Source organism: Galleria mellonella, unplaced genomic scaffold, assembly GCF_026898425.1.
Source record: "Galleria mellonella isolate WM207_F2 unplaced genomic scaffold, CSIRO_AGI_GalMel_v1 utg789, whole genome shotgun sequence".
NCBI lineage: Eukaryota > Metazoa > Arthropoda > Insecta > Lepidoptera > Pyralidae > Galleria > Galleria mellonella.
In genome coordinates this window covers 378,772-399,134 of record NW_026442155.1, presented here as the reverse complement: position 1 = coordinate 399,134, position 20,363 = coordinate 378,772, and the positions used below count along the sequence as shown (strand labels likewise).

General features: G+C 30.5%; 2 protein-coding genes across 7 annotated transcripts in view; both read left to right on the top strand.

The window, feature by feature from the left end:
- Window positions 1-3,536, top strand: part of LOC113515152 (protein strawberry notch-like) — a 41,796-nt gene extending 38,260 nt beyond the window's left edge. For all 6 annotated transcript variants that reach the window (XM_052901686.1, XM_052901685.1, XM_052901684.1 and 3 more), the window contains one exon: window positions 774-3,536. In XM_052901686.1, coding sequence (XP_052757646.1) covers window positions 774-880 — 107 coding nt within the window. In that variant the 3' untranslated portion in view covers window positions 881-3,536. The remainder of the gene's footprint in view (window positions 1-773) is intronic.
- Window positions 3,537-4,530: 994 nt separating this feature from the next.
- On the top strand, window positions 4,531-19,866 carry LOC113515153 (uncharacterized). Its single transcript, XM_026899315.3, has 3 exons — window positions 4,531-4,671; window positions 5,902-6,027; window positions 11,765-19,866. The coding sequence occupies exons 1-3, from the start codon at window positions 4,630-4,632 to the stop codon at window positions 11,918-11,920; spliced, it is 324 nt and encodes a 107-aa protein (XP_026755116.1). The 5' UTR covers window positions 4,531-4,629; the 3' UTR covers window positions 11,921-19,866.
- The last annotated feature ends 497 nt before the right edge of the window (window positions 19,867-20,363 follow it).

Genomic DNA, 20,363 nt, shown 5'->3' with positions numbered 1-20,363 from the left:
TCAAAAGAGCAAAGCACTGATATTCTGTTGCGGCCAAAGGGAATATCAATAAAACAATACTACAGATTATCTGCACAATAAATAGACAGATATACAGTAAACAGACAGATATGACAGTCTATCTAGCAGACAAATGGAACATAGAGGTAACTTGCTGGAATGTCTAACTTTTGCCTCTCAATTAATTAATTAATTAATATATATTTAAATAGTATATGTATATAAAAAAGTAAGGTAACGATTGATCAATTGCAATATTTTATTTTCTCTCTAACTACACTGGGTTGGCTAAGATCTCTTTTAGAGATAAGCGCTCCCCTAGCAATTGTTAAACTAATCGTGTATCTATTGTTCAAGTGTTAACGATTAATTTTCTCTGATGATAAATATATTTTTTTACATACCAATATATGTATAAAATGGCCAAGTTATAAGTATTTTAATAAATATTACATACCAGTATTTTGATGAAACATGTGGCTCAAAGCGTACACAACTGAATAACTAATATAACCCATGTTTAATACAAATAAAGAATCTGAAAGAATTTTTAAAACCAGTTGAGTAGCTTTTGAGTTTATTAATTGCAAACAAACTATGAAATCTTTCCTCTTTTTAATATCCGTATAAATAGAATTGATGGTTCCAACGCTGAATTAAATATATTTTTTATCTCGCGAGAAGAACCCGAAAATAACTTAGTAAACAACTATTAATACACAAGACAAGCTCATACATGTTACTAATTATACATTTTTTGTCCTGTTCCGCAGGCACGATGATTCCAAAGAATTGTGTGGACCCACTGAAGGAGACGCTCTCGTCGGACGCCGTGTCCGTCACCGAGCAAAACTTCGAACAGCCGGACACGCTCAAATGAACCCTACATGTTTAGTAATTAAGTCTAGTTTAGCGCGGACCCCACTCACAGTTCCTCTATCTCTTTATTTACGTGTAGCCGGTACGCTCTGACCACCGGCTGGGAGGCGGGAGGCGAGGAATGGCCTTACGACGGCGGCTCTCGAACGTAGTCAATTACGGGCGAAGCAATGCGGTACGACTGATTTTTCTATAGTTAGCTACTGAGCGTCGTTGACTTTTGTGATATTATTACTAACACCTTGTTTCCACCCACACACATGTTCTGTGCGAGACTTGTAGAAAACATGCCTTGTGCATGTAATGTTTTATACTTGTTTATGACGTATTTTTTGTACCGGTATTTATAAAAACAAAATACGTGCTGTCTTGATCTTGATTTGAAAGATACGCGAAATATTGTCTTAAACATGTATAAAAATAATGGTATATTTTGATGTAAACCAGCTGGTTGATTTGCACATGTAAATACATGTTGTATGTAAAAAGCCTGGGTGGAAACGCGGTGTTTGTTACCACGTCGTGTAGAGAAATAAAGATACATGAAAAGATGATATCAAGCAAATAAAAATAATATGCAAATTAGATTTATCTATGGTAGTCTTTTTATTTCTCTAATGTTCAGACACGACGTTCGGTTTTGTGATCAACGACATGTACGTTAATTTAAGTCTACTCAAAGTAAACTTTATGTACACTGCATACGGCATATTTTTAAGTAATACACAACCAACTATATTATACGTCAGTTTTTTTTTTATTAGTTTCAATGTCAACACTTCAAATATTCAGCTTCGGGCACGATGTATACGTATACGAATCGAATTTTAATTTTTGTACAAATATCTAGTGTTATATCAAGTTATAGATGAATTTTTTATTATTATTATTATTATTTTAATTATATCGATTTCAACTGTTTACCTGTGTAACATAATTTATAAATTAGTACGATATTGTATGTGTATCGATTTTAAGCGATGTTATTGTATGTTATACGTGTTATAAGGGAGTGCAATATGACTGCGGGCCGCAGGCCGCGGGCACCGAGGTGGCGCATGTACAACTGTGCCAATCTAAAACACTTAATACTCAATCCACTCTTTTGCTCGTATATTGAAATATTTGATCTTTTATTCACAGATATAAAATTAAAAAAAAAAAGAATGTTTTTAAATTAAAACTATGGGTTTAGTTGTCAACTTAGCAATTTGGAATTAGAACGCGATGGGTCAATTCAAACTACATGTGTCGTACAAGTCGACTCTGGTCTGCGAGTATTAACGCATTAGTATGTTGAAAATGTTAGCCAAAAATTCGATCTGAACTTATTTCAAGATTTTCGTCGGATTTTTAATGTTTAGTTTAGTTATAAAATAGGTACTTAAATAATTATCTTTATCAATCTGTTAATATCTCCTGATACTTAGCAAATTAACAATAAAGCTATAAATAAATAATAATAATACATTATCTGCCCGTAGCTAACTCCTAGAGCAAATATTGTAAGAAATACGCTCAGCTATATGGTTTATATATAAATGTGGACATAATAACACCTCCATATTTATGAATATCAATAGATTTACTTTAGTTACATTACTACACATGTGTCTTACAAGAAAAAAAAATATATTTATTTAAAATGTCTTGTATGTACTTCCGTTTTTTTATTTAAAAAAAAATTGTTTATGGTCTCGTTGTTTTTAATTGATAAAAAAAAATACCAGAAACCATAGTGTTTTAGATTAGTACAGCCAGTTGTATCCAATTCAGTTGCAATTCATATGTAAATTTTATAGGGACTAGTTATTATATTAAGCATTGAATAGAGTAAACAGTGGACCGGATTCTGATGTGACGTCGAGCAAGTCCAGTCATAAACACCATTAGGTAATCATAGTTTCTGTGGTCAGGATTAGCAACGTAACATGCCTAATACAACAACGTAATAACTTTATCAGGTTAATTTATTTTATTTTATTCAAAAAGAAAAAGAAATTGCTTTTATGGAATTTCCCCTTTTTATATTCTCTTACTCTTTCTGTCTTTATCTTACTATTTCTCTCTTTCTCTCTATGCATATTTATCTGTGTCGTTTGTTGTTTGTGTACTGTAAATAATGCAAATTATCTATCTATTTATTACAGTTACAGTTGTTTTTTTTTTATTTATATATTTAGTAAATACTAATAAATAATACACACAAGTTGTTTAGGTATGAATAACAATATTCACCAAAAGAAACCCTCACTGTAAAATTATGAGAACAGTAATGCCACATTTCTATTTGATGATACCACATTTTAGAATCGTCTGACTTGTCTAGTCTACCATCTATCTGAATTCTGTGATCGCATCAGAATTGATACAACTGTTAATTATGTTAGGTGTTAGTACATAAAACAGATATTGACAGATTATTTTGAAAAAAAAAAACATAGCTTTTATAATTTAATTGTGGTGTTATCATGTTTACGTAGAATACACAATGAAAATATAAAGTCTGTTAATACTATGCGATACTCTAAGCTAATAAACACTATTGATTGTTCATACTAAATGCAGGTACGGTGTCCATCGCACCGTCTCATATTCTTGTCTCGATGTCTTTAGTGTATAAAGACAGGAAATAAATGTATATAATTATAAAATAATCCTTGATTTTATTTGTGTATTATCCACTGACCTGTATTGCCTATTTCCCATTGAGACCCCATGTGAATCCGTTGTTGTCCATTCTCCTGGAAATTGGAAATATCCAACAACTAATAGATATTTACATCTTATAAAATTTAATTTAAAGTTTAAGCTCCATTCATGTTATCGTTACAGTTTATGTCTATAAGTGGTGGTTACTACGTTATAAAAGGGGCCGACTACCTGTTACCTATTGTTACCTGTTGCAATTTACATAAGTATTTTGCAATTTGCTTTTTGAGCTAATTATGTCTTCATTGTATATGTAGCAATTTTAGAAAATCCTTTAGTTATCTATATCTTTATGCCAGCCTTTCCCAAAGTGAGCGATAACGCCCCCTTGTGGGCACTGCAGGCCTAAAGGGGGGCGATAAGAGACCCAAAAAAATGTAGAGCGTTTTGTAGAGGCTTGGGGGGTGGTTTGTTGATCTTGAAATAATAGTGGTTTTTAAGTAGGTGAAAAAAAAAGAGATCGCTAAAAAATAATTAATTCTCAAAGTGGGCAGTAGACAAAATATAAGTTTGGGAACCCTTTGGCTTTATGCATTGAATTTAGTTATTATTCATAGATTGTAACTTTGCCCGTTTTTAGTAGTTTTTTTTAGCATTTAATCATTCTAGTATATATTATTCAGATCATATAGGACATTTGATCTATACATTTTTTAATTAATATAGGTTCTTTTAAATTCTTTTGTATTTAAAGTTTTGTCCTGTATTGTAATCTTAAGTCTTTATGTAAGTATACATTGAAAGATACGTAACGTAATAATTAAAAAAATGGTATAATCAAAACGCAATAGACATTGACATATGTCAATGTCAATTACGCTGACAGTTGACAAACTAAAATTGACAACATACTGATATTTATAAATTAAACATTTGTATTCCAGACAAATTATCTTTTTGAAGACTAGGCAGCATAAATTAAAAAAAAAAAAAAAAATAAACATTTGTTTCAGTAAATGAGGAAGGAAATGGTCGTTTTCCTATAGTTGTAATATTTTTATTAAATTTCTAACATAAAATCATTAGTAATCTGAAAATATGACTGATAAGGAAATTACATTAGAGGATCTAGAAGAGACGGTATGTTAGATTATTACATTTAATGTTTCGAAGGCAATACGGTCACGGTATGTAGCGGGTCTTGAATTTGGGTCAGAGCGCCGCTTCCGCTATAAATAATAAACTATTATAATATGTAGATATTGTATGAAGCAATAAGCCCTGATTCTGCCATTCAACCCTTGCTAAGTACCGTCTAGAATACTAGATTAGATTGAAGAAGTAATTTGTAAAAGGTCACTTATTATTTATCTGTGAATGGGCGTATGGAATGTCTATGGGATTATTTTAGTATCTCATTGCTAATTATAGCAGAATAGATAGTCAGTGACTGCATGACCTTTTGATAAATATATATATAAATTGTTTAGTTACAATGAATAATTTATGATTTTCAACTTAATTTGTTGAACAATACATGCTTAACAAATAAAAAAGCATCAGTTAAGAATATTTCAAGATTTTGTACCATAAAAAAATATTTCATTTCCATATGACATAACAAAATATTATTTTGCTGACACAAAATGGTTTGAGGAACTATATATAGTAATGTGTAATTAGTCTAAAATAATTGTGCACATAAATTATTGCTTCTACTTATAATAGTAATTAGAATTATGCCAATTTAAAACTTATATCTTATAATCCATTTCCAATATAGTTAAATTCCTGTTGAGTCTGTTCTGTTGCCAGTTACAATAAATTTAACAATAAGTACATTTGTATGTTATTTATTAATTTATTTTAATTATTTTTGAATAACTCTTAGTTAAATTATAATTATATATATTTTGATTCTGAGTTAATAGATCTGTCAATGTATTTGTTGATTTAAAGATGTAATGAATGATTATGTGATGAGTTCCATATGATAAATGTATTTTAATTATTTTTTTATATTATATAGAGTAAGAAATTTAATACTTTAGTATCCTTTTAAAGAAGTATTATACCAGTAAAATTTAACATTTTTTCAAAAGCCCCGAAAACAATATAAAATTTTGATTATACCATATTAACATAGACCATGTCTATGACCATCCAACTAGGTAGTTTGTATAGGAAATTCTAAATGATTCTCTTACTTTTCTTTATCTATGTTCATTTAAGAAAAAGGCCCAAATACACTGATCAAATTCCTTTAAAAATATGCTAATGGTTTCTGTCAGCTTATTTACTAATTATGTTACTTTAGCAGTAAGTTTCTTGATATATAAATAATTAAATTATATTTCTAATAAATGCCAGGTGAAGCGTACAGATGAACAGCTAGACCTGATGGAGTGGAAAATGGACAATGTGGAGAGAGACTTGGTGGAACCGGTCAACACTCAGGACCTTTGTGTCATCAACCTACTCAAATCTGTCTCTGAGGTGATACCACACTCTGCTAACACACATTTACATAATGTTGTTATAACTTTGTATTTAAATAATAATATATTATCATAAAAAAAAAACAGATTTAATAGAACTTGTAAACAAGGCTAGTTCAATGAAATTAATTTGTATTGTATTTAATATACAGTATGTGTATGTAATCCATTCTTTAAAACTAGTTTTAGTATTAATAGGGTTTTAATTTTTTTTCCTACTTTTTTACATACATACATATCTGTCACGCCTGTCTCCCATTAGGGTAGGCAGAAATAATAGAATGCCAAATGCATGACAAAATATTATTTTAATAATGCAATTTAAATTGGCTTGAGGAACTACATGTAATAATGTGTAATTAATGTAAAAGAATAACATAAATAGATTTTATTTTATATTGCCAAAAAGTAAAAATGAATTAAAATTTTTGAAATCAAGTACAACCATAATGACAGGTATGTACATACCTTGTACTGTGTAGTGCACTTGCTACAAATACCTGTTTTCTATGTTTCGAGAATTTTAATTTACTTTTTAGTTTTTAGTACCTAATATAAAAAAATTCAAGGAAAGTATTTTTTTTAGGCCCCATTAATGAATACTAATGCTTGTTTTAAAGACGGGGTACAACACTTCCTTCAAAGAATTCTAATTAATTCAATTTTATTCTTTATAAATATTACTTGTCAATACAAAGAGAAAGTATTTATTTCTATAGCATTAGTATCAGTGACTATTTTTTAAACTGTTAACACTATAAATAAATTTAATTACTCCAAAATGGAAATCTTGTCACATTATACTGAAATTTGTTCAATAATGTGATTAGAGAGTAGTATAGACTCAAAGACGATGTAGTGACAAAACTGGAAAAGAGAATGTTGCATTGATTTGGCCATTTGGAAAGGATGGATGAAAGAAGATTTACAAAAGAGATTTATCAAGCAAGAATGAGTGGAGATATCAGTAGGGGCCGCCCTAGATGGACATAAGTTAACCAAATAGGTGACATGCTGAAGAAAGGCCAAATTAAAAGTACTCATAACTGGCAAGAGTGTATGAAAAGTTTGATGAATGTGGAGGAAGAGATAGAGGCTTGTTTAAATTGGAGCATTTGGTGTTCCATTGTTTCTGTCTACCCTAATGGGAGACAGGCGTGACAGATATGTATGTATGTATGTTTTACAATGTAAAGATTTATGTTTACCAGAATGGGAATAATTCCCTACTGTTTCTGACTGCCCCTCCAGAATTGCAATTGTATTTTTTATTTTATTTTTCTCTTATTAATATATTTAAATTCAAATTATATTAATATCAATATTGCTTCATATATGCTTTAATACTTTAATCTAAAAAATAATGCTACATACCACAAGGCATCAAGTAATTCAGTATAATATCAGTGTATAATTTTTCTTTAATAATCAGTGATTTACATTCAAACAAATTTACCACATCAGTACATCATCACATTTACCAGAGGGAGACTTTGTACAAAAGTCGATTGCTTGGGCACCTCTGTCCCATTCGTGTTTCAACCGTGAAACAGTTGTGTTTGCATGGATGTGTTTCGGTTTAAAGGGTGGAATATGGCATGAATTTACAAGGTACAGAGGAATAACATTTGAGTCCTCAGGAATGGCAACGCATGGGGGGTATCATGTGTGAAACAGTATACTCTATTATGTCCATGGTACTGCTCATGTCTATAGGCGACGGTTACCACTTTCCATCAGGTGGGCCGTCAGCTTGTTTGCCATTTTAAGTTGTATAAAAAAAAATCAAATAGCACTTCTACTTAAAATATTATTAATAACAATACTAATATTTTATTAATTTATTAGTAAAAAGACTTTAATAACATTGTAGAAGTAACTAACTTGTAATATTTATTTAAATAATAGCTCAATATAAAATGTATATATTTTGTAAACTTTAACAATACGTGTCACTAAGTGCAACGACATCTATGACTAGACTCAGCCTTAATTTAGTTGAATATGTGACTAAAAGCAAAACATTACTTGTGATTGTCAAATAATAAGTAAATTCTATGCTTCAAATTACCATTTATTATCAATAATTATTGTTTTTGCTTCTATTGTTCTTATTAAAATCCCATTTGTAATTATTTCCAAGATATCTCCAATGTGTAAACATCGACTAAGTTATATGTTTATTATATTTTTTTAATGAATAATAATGAAATGGTAACCCCGCCTGCGCTAACGGTATACGCTGGCGGAACACCAGTGAGGGATAATAGGTGAGGATAAAGTCAAGTCAGTCGGCTCTTCACGACGAATTTGCCAATAATTAGTCAGGGTGGTTTCCAAGGGGAACTGCGTGGAGGTCGATCTGATAGGGTATATTGCTATGAATGGGGATTAACATCTCAATTAGTAACAATCCGCCCCTCCCCCTCCCCCCCCCCCCTTCTTAGTATATTAGTAAGGGTAAAGTTTATTATAGTCTTATTATATTCTAGATATTGTGTAATTTCCATAATATTATATAAGCAATTTTAGCTATTTATTTACCAAAAAACAAGAACAGATGTTATGTAAAGAGTATAGCTGTTTTGCAATTGCCCATAAATGGAACATATTAAATTCTCTGGACACTGTCTCTGGGTTTCAGGTTCATATACCCTTTCTGTCTAACCTGTATATGTAATTAAATTTTTAGACACACAATGGTTACTAACATGCCTACAGTTTGAACCTTTAAAAAAATATTAATGTTTATTTTTCAGCCCCTTGCGTAATTGTGTTGAAAAAAAGGTCAGAAATATACTAGTGTACCCATTGTCATGTTGCTTACAGCTTGTGATTTCTCATTTACTTGAAAAAAATATAATGCTATATATTTTCTCTTTTCTTTTCTTATATATATATATATATATATATATATATATATATATATATACTTTTGTTTTTTTTTATATCAATAATCTATGGCTTAGTTCAAATATTGTACTAACAACTCTTTTTCCTAATTATACAGTTGAGTGCATATTTTTAATTTTACATTATGGAAAATTTTGTTATTGGACAGTTAATTATTATTTTGTTAAAAAAGTTATTTTCAATTTAATTATAATAAAAAATAAAAATAATATTGTAATAATTGAAAAATGACCAGCTGTAATCTATCATGCTTGTTGATATTAGCTGAAATCAGGCTTAAATGTGGTACAAATTTAAGCCCAATAAAGCCCTCTGAACAGGGCCAGTGTTGCTTCATCAAAAGGCTTAATTATATGCATTGCGGGAGTGCTACTGTGACCACACACTGACGACCAGTCGCCGATTGCTTATAAGAATAAAAAAAAAAGTTTAACTCTCGATTGTCTATTTAAAATAAGTAAATAGTAATGTCAATAAATTTGATATGGGTGTATTTTTATACGATTAGGCAATATTTAAAAAAAATAAAAAAGGTGATATTTACTGGAACCAAAACAATAATCATCATTATCAGCACATCAGCCTTTAACTGTCCACTGCTGAACAGAAGCCTCCCCCTTGAGGGCTTTTGTCAGTAATTGCCACGCTTGGCAGGCGGATTAGCAATCGCAGTTGGGCTTTAGAGATGATTTAAGAGGGACGTCTCTTAATCGCCTCTTACGACACCCACGAGAAAGGATGGGGTGGTCTATTCTATGCCGGGACCACACGGAGTTACTACACGATACACACACAACTCAATAGGTTACTAGTTATGTAAATACTTCTTATAATTGTTTGTATCTATAATAAGTTTACTATTGTAATCTTATGAAGGATCTAGTTAATTGTCTTGGTTCCAGTAAACATCGTTTGATTTTTATAAAAAATAATAATAGTCTTTTTATTGCCCATATATACGTATGCAACATATAATATAGATATATAAATTTATATATATTATATAAAAATAATATAAACATGTATCAGAACACCGCGCGGCGACTATTCGACAGTGAAACGGCTATGAGGCTATTGTTTTGTGGTATATATTTATATAATTGTGTTTTATAGGCTTCCATTTACGTTCCTCTTTGATCCCTCTTCTTACACATATATTTATTAACATATCTACACATATGATACTTCAGACACGGTGTACACCGTGTCACATTGTGTGATCACAAATTCTCGTTATTTGCATGCTAAAAGATCAGCCAGTTCTAAAACGTTCAGTACTACTGCTAATCGTGTATGGATCATAACGTTCCAATTCAGGTTTTGGAATTGTTCAAACTCATATTTAAATAATATAAGAAGTGTTAAATTATAAATTGAAAGTTGACACACCAAACAGTTTTTCATTAAATATAATTAGGACATGTTCCAAATAAACCAGTCTTAATATAAAAAAAAAATTGAAGTATTTAAATTTGGAGTTACGATGCCACAGATGAAACTAACATATCTATGTTCAAACTTGTTAAACTTTCTTTGCATAATTTTGGAAATTTCCATCATAACATTGAATGCCCAAAAATTATATAAAAGAACAAGTTTACATGTCCATTGCAGAAAAATAAACAGCTGTCAAATTTATTTTTTTTAACCATTTTTCCTTTAATTTTGAACATGAATTATATCACCTTGATTTATTTCACCAATAAAAAAATCATGCAAAGAAAGGTTAACATCTTTTTATGTCGGGTGTTAATTTTTTTTTTCCACTTGATTTTTGAAGGTCATAGAGGCGCGTGTACCATTAATATGGTCTAAAGGAATTAATGACCGCCGTCTTCATACGATTAGTAGTATTATTGACACAGTATAAATAGAAAATATCATTTATAAATAATGTAAAAGATCTAATAACAATAGTCCATTAGCTGTGTGAGTCTCAATTCAGTTATTATATATAAGTAGGTATTTTTCTCTTTTTTATAAACGGAGCATTTCTCAGTTTTAACCATTTCTAATTTATTGTTGGCTGGTATATCAATGTTTTGAGATATTTATTTCATGTTTTCTCTCTCAAATATTTCATATTTTATTTGAAATGGTGATTATTAATAAAATTGTTATAATGTCATTATAGATATCTGAATAGTACATTATATCATCTAGAATTCATGGTAGACTGAATTAATGATGGAAGACCTTAACAAGGACCCGATTATTCATTAGAAACAAATCCTTTACGTTCGAACTGTGTCAGTTTAAAATAAAAATATTTTAATTCTTAACTTACTTCTATCGTAGGAGTTCATACATCAATATCACCACATATATCACACACATAGTATAAAACAAAGTCGTTTCTCGTCTGTCTGTCCCTATGTATGCTTAGATCTCTACGCAATACATTTTGGTACGACTATTTTTAATAGATAGAGTGATTCAAAAGGAAGGTTTATATGTATAATACATTCATAATATAGTAGAGAAATACTGATAATTTTAGAGAATTCTAATGTGATATGATGTAATGCGCACCCGTGCGAAGCCGGGGCGGGTCGCTAGTACTATTTAAATTAGCTGTTTCTTGTTGCTTTGGGTCCCTTTGCTTCCATTATTATCCGTTCTTATGGGAATTTCCATGGAAATACCATTACGCAACTCAAGGATATTATTGTACTTTTAAGTAATCCCATAAATTACCATAGTTTTATGCTTATAATAGAAATTGTAGAAATGCTCCGTTAATATTTCATCTCCACAGTTCATTTTTTTCTGCTTGATTTTAATGTATTATACTCGTATCCACCAATGACTACTTTCTCCAGGTACGTTCCGACTACCAGCAGTTACGTCGTGAGCTAGTAGAGGTACAAGCCCTCCAGAGGGAGCTCTCTTCGCGGCTACGCGCTCAATTACGTCTCGTTCACGGCAAGTTTGCGCGTCTAAGGCAGAGGCTGGCGGCTGCTTCCCCGCCGCGTTGAACTTCACTACTTAACTGCCCCTCATGTCTACCATTAATATAGGAACCTTGGTCACGGCACCTAATTTGAAATAATTTATCATTGGAAAACTTAAACGAAAGAAATTACTTGAGTTTTCCTTTATTAAAATTACAAAATTAATCTTATTCTATCCAATATACATTTGTCAAAAAGACATGAGAGGTCAAATGAAGTATGATAAACATACATACTAAGAAATAGCTCAACATAGTGCCCCAACCCGTAGAAGGACATCGTGTACCTAAGTCGTAACTGATAGAAATACGAATATGATGTGCCAATGTTTAGAAATAACTACATCTAGTTTTAATTATATCTACGAGCACAGCGTTAGCACGATACCTTTATACCTTCATACGTTTGATCTCCATTTTGAGTGAGATATTTAATGAAATAAGCTAGCGTTTCAATAATATGGGATTATAAATTTTAAAGTAAACACGACTGTACTTGGTGGGACAGAGCGATCAACATTCTCAAAGCAATAAGTGCAGGAAGTTAAGATAATATCTAAGCTTAATCGTTTGATTTTTAAACGAACTATACGTGACGGAATATGATCGTAGACTAGATGGTCGTAAGTCACTTAGATTACAACATTTAATGACTGCATTTATTGAATTATGTGGTATAATGTGCATACAAAATTCATAATGAATTAACGCTTTATAAAAATATGCGTAAAATAAAATTATTGATCGTTCTGTTGCATCTTTAGGAAATCAAACTAAAAATACCTGTTTATTTTTGTCTATTTGTCAGTGCCACAGTCTGTATGTATGTACAAATTCTCTCATTATAAATAAATATTCTTAATGGAATCGCAAAAAAATATCTACCGCATGATATGTTGTGTGTATTTTAGCAATAACTGCTGTGTGTATGTTAAATAGGTTTTTATAGCCTTTCAATTGTTGAATGCAATGTATTATGAACTTTGTAGCAATAGTGTTTTAGTCCAATTTCACCTGAGTACAATTGGCAAGATTCTTTTCGACTGAAATACTAAAAGTTAATTTTAATTCTGTAGGTTATAGTTGAATATTAGCTGAATTAGCATTAAAACACGAAAACGTGGATTTTATATCAGTATTCGAAATTAGATCCGTTGACCTGCGTTTTCGGAAGACAGAAGGGAGATTTTTACCCATACAATTTTTTTTTTACTATTATTGTAATTTTTTATTTTAAAATTATTTGATATATTTACCGTAGATTACGTTTTAGACTTTTGATTTATATAATCTTAATTAGAAAAGAAATATTTGGATTAAATATAAATGATGGCATATTTTCAAAGTATGCATTGCGTGTGAAGTCTGAAATTAATAATAATAAGTGCCAAAAATACCTATCGTTCGGATCTAAAACTAGCATCTATATGGCAAACCGGACAATAAACATCTGGTGGTAACAGTACACTGTGTACCACTGTAGAACCAAGTCAATTAAAAAAAAATATCCCCAGAACCGGTTTGACCGAAAATTGTACCCAATATCTTATTAAATAAGAATCTATTATGAGCTAACCCTTCTTTGCATAATGGTGGAAATTTCCATTATAACATTGAATGCCCAAAAATTATATAAAAGAACAAGTACACTTTAAGTTGATCGTGTGTGGATACCTTTTTAATGTCCATTGCAGAAAAAAAAAACATAGCTGTCAAATTTATTTTTTTAATCATTTTTCCTTTAATTTTGAACATGAATTATATCACCTTGATTTATTTCACCAATAAAAAAACATCATGCAAAGAAGGGTTATATCCGCTGTCCCGCCATAGTTGTATACTTATTTTTTTAATATTTCCATTTTGTGTTCATATTAAAAAAAAAAACTACTTAATATTTTTTAAATCAGTAGGATTACTGATAATTTGTTTATTTAGTATTTTTTTTATATTAGGGTCGATTTTGAGGCCCCCAAGTTCTCTAAACCTATCTCTTAATATTTTAATTCAATAATTTTGGGAAATTACTGTTTTATGGACCATCATAAATTAAGTTTGTAATAATTTGGACTTTATTAGAAATTTAGTTCATATTGGTCCTTTTAGAATAAAGATTTCGATGTTATATCAAATTGAAATTTTACACATAGGTTTAGAGTAACAACGTCTCAGAATAGGCCCCATTGCTAGGAAATTAATTTTAATAGAATTACTTATTGAAATCGATTCTGAAGTGCCATGATCTCTAAATAAATGTGAGACTTAATTGGATTGTTGCGATATTGTATTGAGACGACGAGGTTGGTAGACATGTATACAGAGGGAGACTTTGTACATCGATTGCTTGGGTACCTTTGTCCGTGTTTCTACCGTGAAGCAGTTGTGTTTGCATAGCTGTGTTTCGGTTTGAAGGGTCGGATATGGCGTGAATTTACTGGGTACAGAGGAATAACACCCGAGTCCTCAGGAATGGCAACGCATGGGGGGTATCATGGGCGAAACAGTATACTCTGTTATGTCCATGGTACTGCTCATGTCTATAGGCGACGGTTATCACTTTCCATCAGGTGGACCGTCAGCTTGTTTGCCATTCTAAGTTGTATAAAAAAATCTAATAGCTCGGTTATGACTGTCAAAATTAAGAAATAAAAATGTTTTCAAATACTAAATGCAAATATAGGAAATTAATACAAAACTGGTGGGGCGATACATTGACCTAGTACGTGCATTGCTAAATTAACAATTATTAAATTTCTTAGTAAACCAACAATTTTATTGCTTTGCACGCATGAACATAGATATACTCTCTTAGATAGACTCCATATGGATCATCAACTCAGCCGTTAAATGTACATAGGCCTTCCCCATAGACTGCCATAAGGAACGGATCGACCCCCTGCATTGTATTTGAGGTCGTCGCCCCATCTTGTAGGGGTCGTCCTTCACTGCGTTTGCCTGTAAGGAGTTAATTGGAAATTACAGGGAAATAAAGATTAGAGCCTGTAGTATTTCAAAAGCGGATCTAGGCATAATATTTTTAGAAGATCACTTAAAATTTTAGTTTTTCAGACACTGGTTTAGGGAATGGCACTTCAGAATAAATGTAATTTTTTTTTGGTTGGTTTTATTAGTCATACAATCAGGACAAACGATAGATCTACCTGTAACTTATTATTAACTTATTACTACCCATTCTGAGAAAAATACGAAGAAGAATATTTCCCCTTTGCCTAATGTAAATTTAAAAAAAAAAACTCGATTTTGATTATTTCAATAGATTTTAATATAAACTATGCTTAAGTTTGTTCAAAGCAAATTAATATTTTTAATTTGCTACTAGTCGTTTAATATGACTGCTTAGTTTTTATAATTTTTATTTTACTCCTTATTTTTATAAATTATAAGTCGGTGCTATATCCAAGGTTGTTAGTGAATGCGACCTTTTAAATAAAAAGTTATTAATTTGATACCATATGGAAGGAGGCATGAAATAATATTTATGTAATTTTGAGTCACTTAAATTTATTTGCTGAAATATTATATTTTCGTACGCGTTAAACGGTTCAATTGCTTTCGATAAAGAAATCTACGACACAGAAAATAAGGGTGTGTTTGCATGAACACAGCAAATGGCCGGGCAGGAACCTGGTGTGCAGTAAACTTTCCAAATGGCCAATAAAGTGACGTCAATTGGAAAATGATACCAGCGTCTGAATCGAATTTACGTGTGTGCTAATATATTGATAGTAATCGACAGTAGGGGATGTAGCTACATCAGCAGCGCTCGGATCTGTTGCTTTTATGTATGTTCTTGTAGATTCGTTATTAAAACTCTTTATGTTGCTTATAGTCATATTGTTTGCATTTATTAGCATATATTTTAGATCTATTTTCAAAATGTGGTCATATATTATGTAGTTGATAGATATTCGAAGAAATTAGGCATGAAAATAATGCACAAAAAATGTGCCAATTTCAAATGTTTCCATAAATACGGTGTGCTGATATGAAAGGTAACTTTTTAGAAAAAAAATTATTTGTGACCATGTTTTTGAAAATCATAGTTTTTGTAAAGCTCACTTTGGGCTATCTATCATAGCGTAGTGAGGTAGTGAGTGCACATATCACTTGCATGTCTGATGCTTACTTGACGTTTTTGAGAACAGTGATCTCACGAAATAAACGCGGGAATCGATTAAAAATGGCGCGGAAAGATCATACTGAAAGTGTTATTTTGTTAAATGTTCCATAAATATTTAAAAATGAGAAATAATTTTATGTTATAGATTAAAAATATCCTTATCAATTCTATACCCTTTCCGTATGATCTGTATATTGGTGATTGTTCGTTTCTAATTTAATATTGGGATGGTATTTTTTTGGCTCGTCATTTATAGGCTTTTAAACTAAATATTATTTAATGGAGATTCAAAATACTCTATAAAAATCACGAAGTATAATTTTGAAGTCTAATCTCATTTATTTTAAAATAAATATTCGTTAATTTTATAAAATTTTAACATTTTTTTTTTCTGGAACGCGTCTGTCTATGTCTACTCTGTACTTATTTATATTTTGGGGGCAAACGAGATAAATACCTATTATTAATTTGGCGCGAAATAGTATCATCAATCACCAATATAGAACATATTTCATCTGAACTCAAAATTAAATTTGCCTCGTTATTTAGTCAAAAACGTAGTATTTAAGGGAAATACATGTCTGAAACTATGTCTAAGTCTAAATTAACAAGTATACCTGATTTTTAGATTAGGTAGTTATAGTTCCCTGTATGTTTTTTGATATGTTTTACATCGGGCCTGTTTTACGATGGTGATTTTATATTTATGAGAGTCGAGAGAAAAAAGGAAACGAAAATAAATGTTAAATAGAAAGTTTTAGGACATCGTCCTATAGAATAATAGTGTTAAGATGTTAAATAGCATTTATTTTTAATATTTATGCGTTATAGCGATTCTTTGCAGCGATGGTCGTTTGACAGTAATTCCATAGACAAATATAAGGAAACGCATTGTTGTACTGTCAAATTGAATGTACATTGTCTGCAAATAGCTCAGATATTGTGTCAAAATGCTTAAAAATTGCTCATGTTGATGATAAACGAAATAAGTAATAAGACAGCGATGTCATAACATCGGCAATGTCTGTATTACCTGCCAAAATATAAATAAAATAATTAATTTTATTTATTCCTATATAATTTATAAATTACTCATATACTTGGAGAACTAAATAGTAAAAAAATATTAGGAAATCCCAATAAGGAAAATTTAAGATAATTCAGAAAATTATAAAGTAAATATAAACTAAAAACATTTTTTTTAATTGGACAGATTAAGTAAACGATTGTCGGTTTTAGTGCATTAACAGTTGTTAATCTTTGTGTACATTATGAACCATTGATATACAAAAAACTCAAGATGTACATACCGTCATAGGAATTAGAGCGTATACAAACAAATGGCATCATTTGAGTTGCACTTATTTCACGCTAATTTCAAACATGGTGAAATATTGTTAAATTTTGTATATAATGTGATATCTGAACGCAAAATTTGTCGATTTACCGGTAAGTATTCTGAATCTAATAACTGTATAACTGTTATTTCATTCGTAAATATATTTTGGATTCAGTTTTAATTTGATATCTATCACGGTTTCATAGTACGTGTGGCGACGATCAGTTTTATTTCTTTAGTTTTTAATATAGTTTTATAATATGAATGTCAAGGATACATTCTTGTAATATGTAGTTGCAATTGTACCCGTTTGTATTTTTATTGATATTTGTTAAGAGAGGGACTGGCTGTAAACAAGCGCTGTGCAGCTGTACACACTGCACTGGGACACTCGCAGCATCAGCTCAACCAGTTCCTTTTGCCTGATATGAGTCACTTATATATAATATTTCTGTATTTTCTGTTGTAACTATGTATTTTTCTGGCAATAAATATTTTCTATTTTATTCTATATGAATTTGTAAAAAATATTTAGACCCATTTTGTATGGGAATCTAAAGTTTTTTGTATATCAATCATACGAACTTAAACTTATTTAATATTGAGACTAATTTGTGAATATAATTCTAAATTACATTTGTTAAAAAAAAATGCGACCTGTGACCGTGATCGCATCGTGTCACTGAACCCACACAATTACAGCACACACAAAATAAATAATAATCCATTTTTAATATTTACACGAATACTCAAGCACGTCCATTTCTATAGCACGATCTGTAATACACTTATTAAATTTAAAGTTTTAAATAGTACGACTTCTACACGGTGGCTTTGAAAATATTTTAAAACGAGTAAGCCTGTCTTCGGCAATCATAAATAATAGGTTAGAAATTAATTTTCAACGTCTCAATCCCATGGGATTCGAACTCACATCCGTGAATTTCCAAACCACGGGTACTACAAATGTAATGACGTTTGAAAATTTGCCAACTGATAGGATTCCTTCCACGATATGTATAGAAACACAATGGCACGAATAGCAAATAAATGTGGGTTCGAATCATAAAAAAAGTCAAATTTTCCCATACTTTATAGTTAAATATTAATAAATTGTATACTTTTATTAATATTTAAAAATTTACTTTCTAAATCTTGTATTATAAGTTGTCATCTAATAAATTAAACAAAATTTGCAAGTATTTTTTTAACATTTCTTTTACACATTTTCCCGCCACTTAATTCACTGCTATCTATTGGTCGCTTACCGAAACAAGTCCGCCGTGTAGCAGTATTTATACTCACCGTTGTGATCGCGTTGTGCACAATTTACCACTCGTCACGTATATATTTTATAGTCGTATGTAATGTAAACTTTGTAGAAATATTTACAAGAGTTCTAACGATATTGTGTTACTTAAATCTACGGCCTTTGGTAGTTTAACTTGTAATTAATAACCTATAATTATAGGCTCCGAAGTTGGCCATGTTTGGCGAGAGTTAAACTCGGTATTTGTAAAATCCTGTGGTATTTTCTGTCTTTGTATCGTAATGTTGAATATAATTTTCCTCAAGTAATGAGCTGTCGAATACAAAAAGATTTTTTTAAATCCGATTGGTTGTTCAAGAGATTGGCGCGAAAAAATAAAACTGTTTCGCTTTATTATATTAAAAGTTAAATTATTGTTATGTTTTATGCAAATAAAAAAAAAATAGGATAGAATTTTATAAAAACAAGAAACCTTATTGTACAGTCTATTATTGAATTGGAGAGGTACTGAAAGTAAAAAAAAAAAAAATCATTTCATAAAATAAACAAAATTTAACTCTGTCAAACATGGTGCGTACTGTGTTACGGCTATATTGTAATTTGTAGTTAACTATATCATGGAATCCTAACTTTAGGTGCAACCGCCCGACAAATGATCCCGAAGTTCATTCAGAACCAATCTGTAAGGTGTTTAAGCTTGAAGATGGATATTCATCCAGTTATTTTTGCCAAGAGATTTATTTTAATATTTTAATAAATAAATAAATATATATGTCATGTTGTGTAACGATGTTTGTCCACATTAATCCGATTTTGTTAATTATTTATTTTAAAAGATCAGCACCGTGCTGGTAACGACCTTTAGTGTTGTAGTGTTCATAGGCGATGTTAGCCATTTTCCATTAGATGGTTTGCATCCATGACAATAAAAAATGTAGCCAGTGCCTGATATAAATTACAATATAACCGTGACATAGTGAATGAGCCTGACTCTCGATGTCCAATGACGACAATATTGCACTGTATTCCTATCTATGATGTAGTTGTCTTTATTTTGGATTATCGTATATATAATTTATACTTACACACTGTTAGCTAGTTTCTTTCGAAGAGTACTAACTGTATATTTTCTACTTTGATTTATTGTATTCGTTACAACGGATTTTGTATTGTACCCCATTGTTTTATGATTTGTTTTCAAATAAAATATTTTACGGTTAACATTTGTCTTAATGTAACCCCTCTAATAATCGAGGTCGATTCAGAGACGTCATTTCTCGAGACCTATCTCTTAAAATTTCAATTTGATATCACAGCGACATATTTATTGTAAATACCAATATGAACTAAATTTGTAATAGATTTAAGTCAATTTATTATAATTTTATTTTATAACAGTCCATAAAATAATAAATTCGAAATTGTTAAATTAAAATATTAGGTATAAAGTAGTTTAGAGAAATGGTAACCCAGATCGACTGCATTACCTCTGGCAAGTTTTTCTAACAAAATAAGGGTGTGATTGGCCTGCAATGGAAGTAGTTTAAAAAAGTTAGATATTTTAGAAATATATTTTAGTATTAAATAATGTGATTGCTACATTTTGGGTTTTGTGACACTTAGGAAATATCAATCAATAAATAGGTCAAAATTTATAGGTTTTTCCTACCGAGGGTTTAAATCTCGCTGTCACCATTGACATTAGATAGTGCACTGGT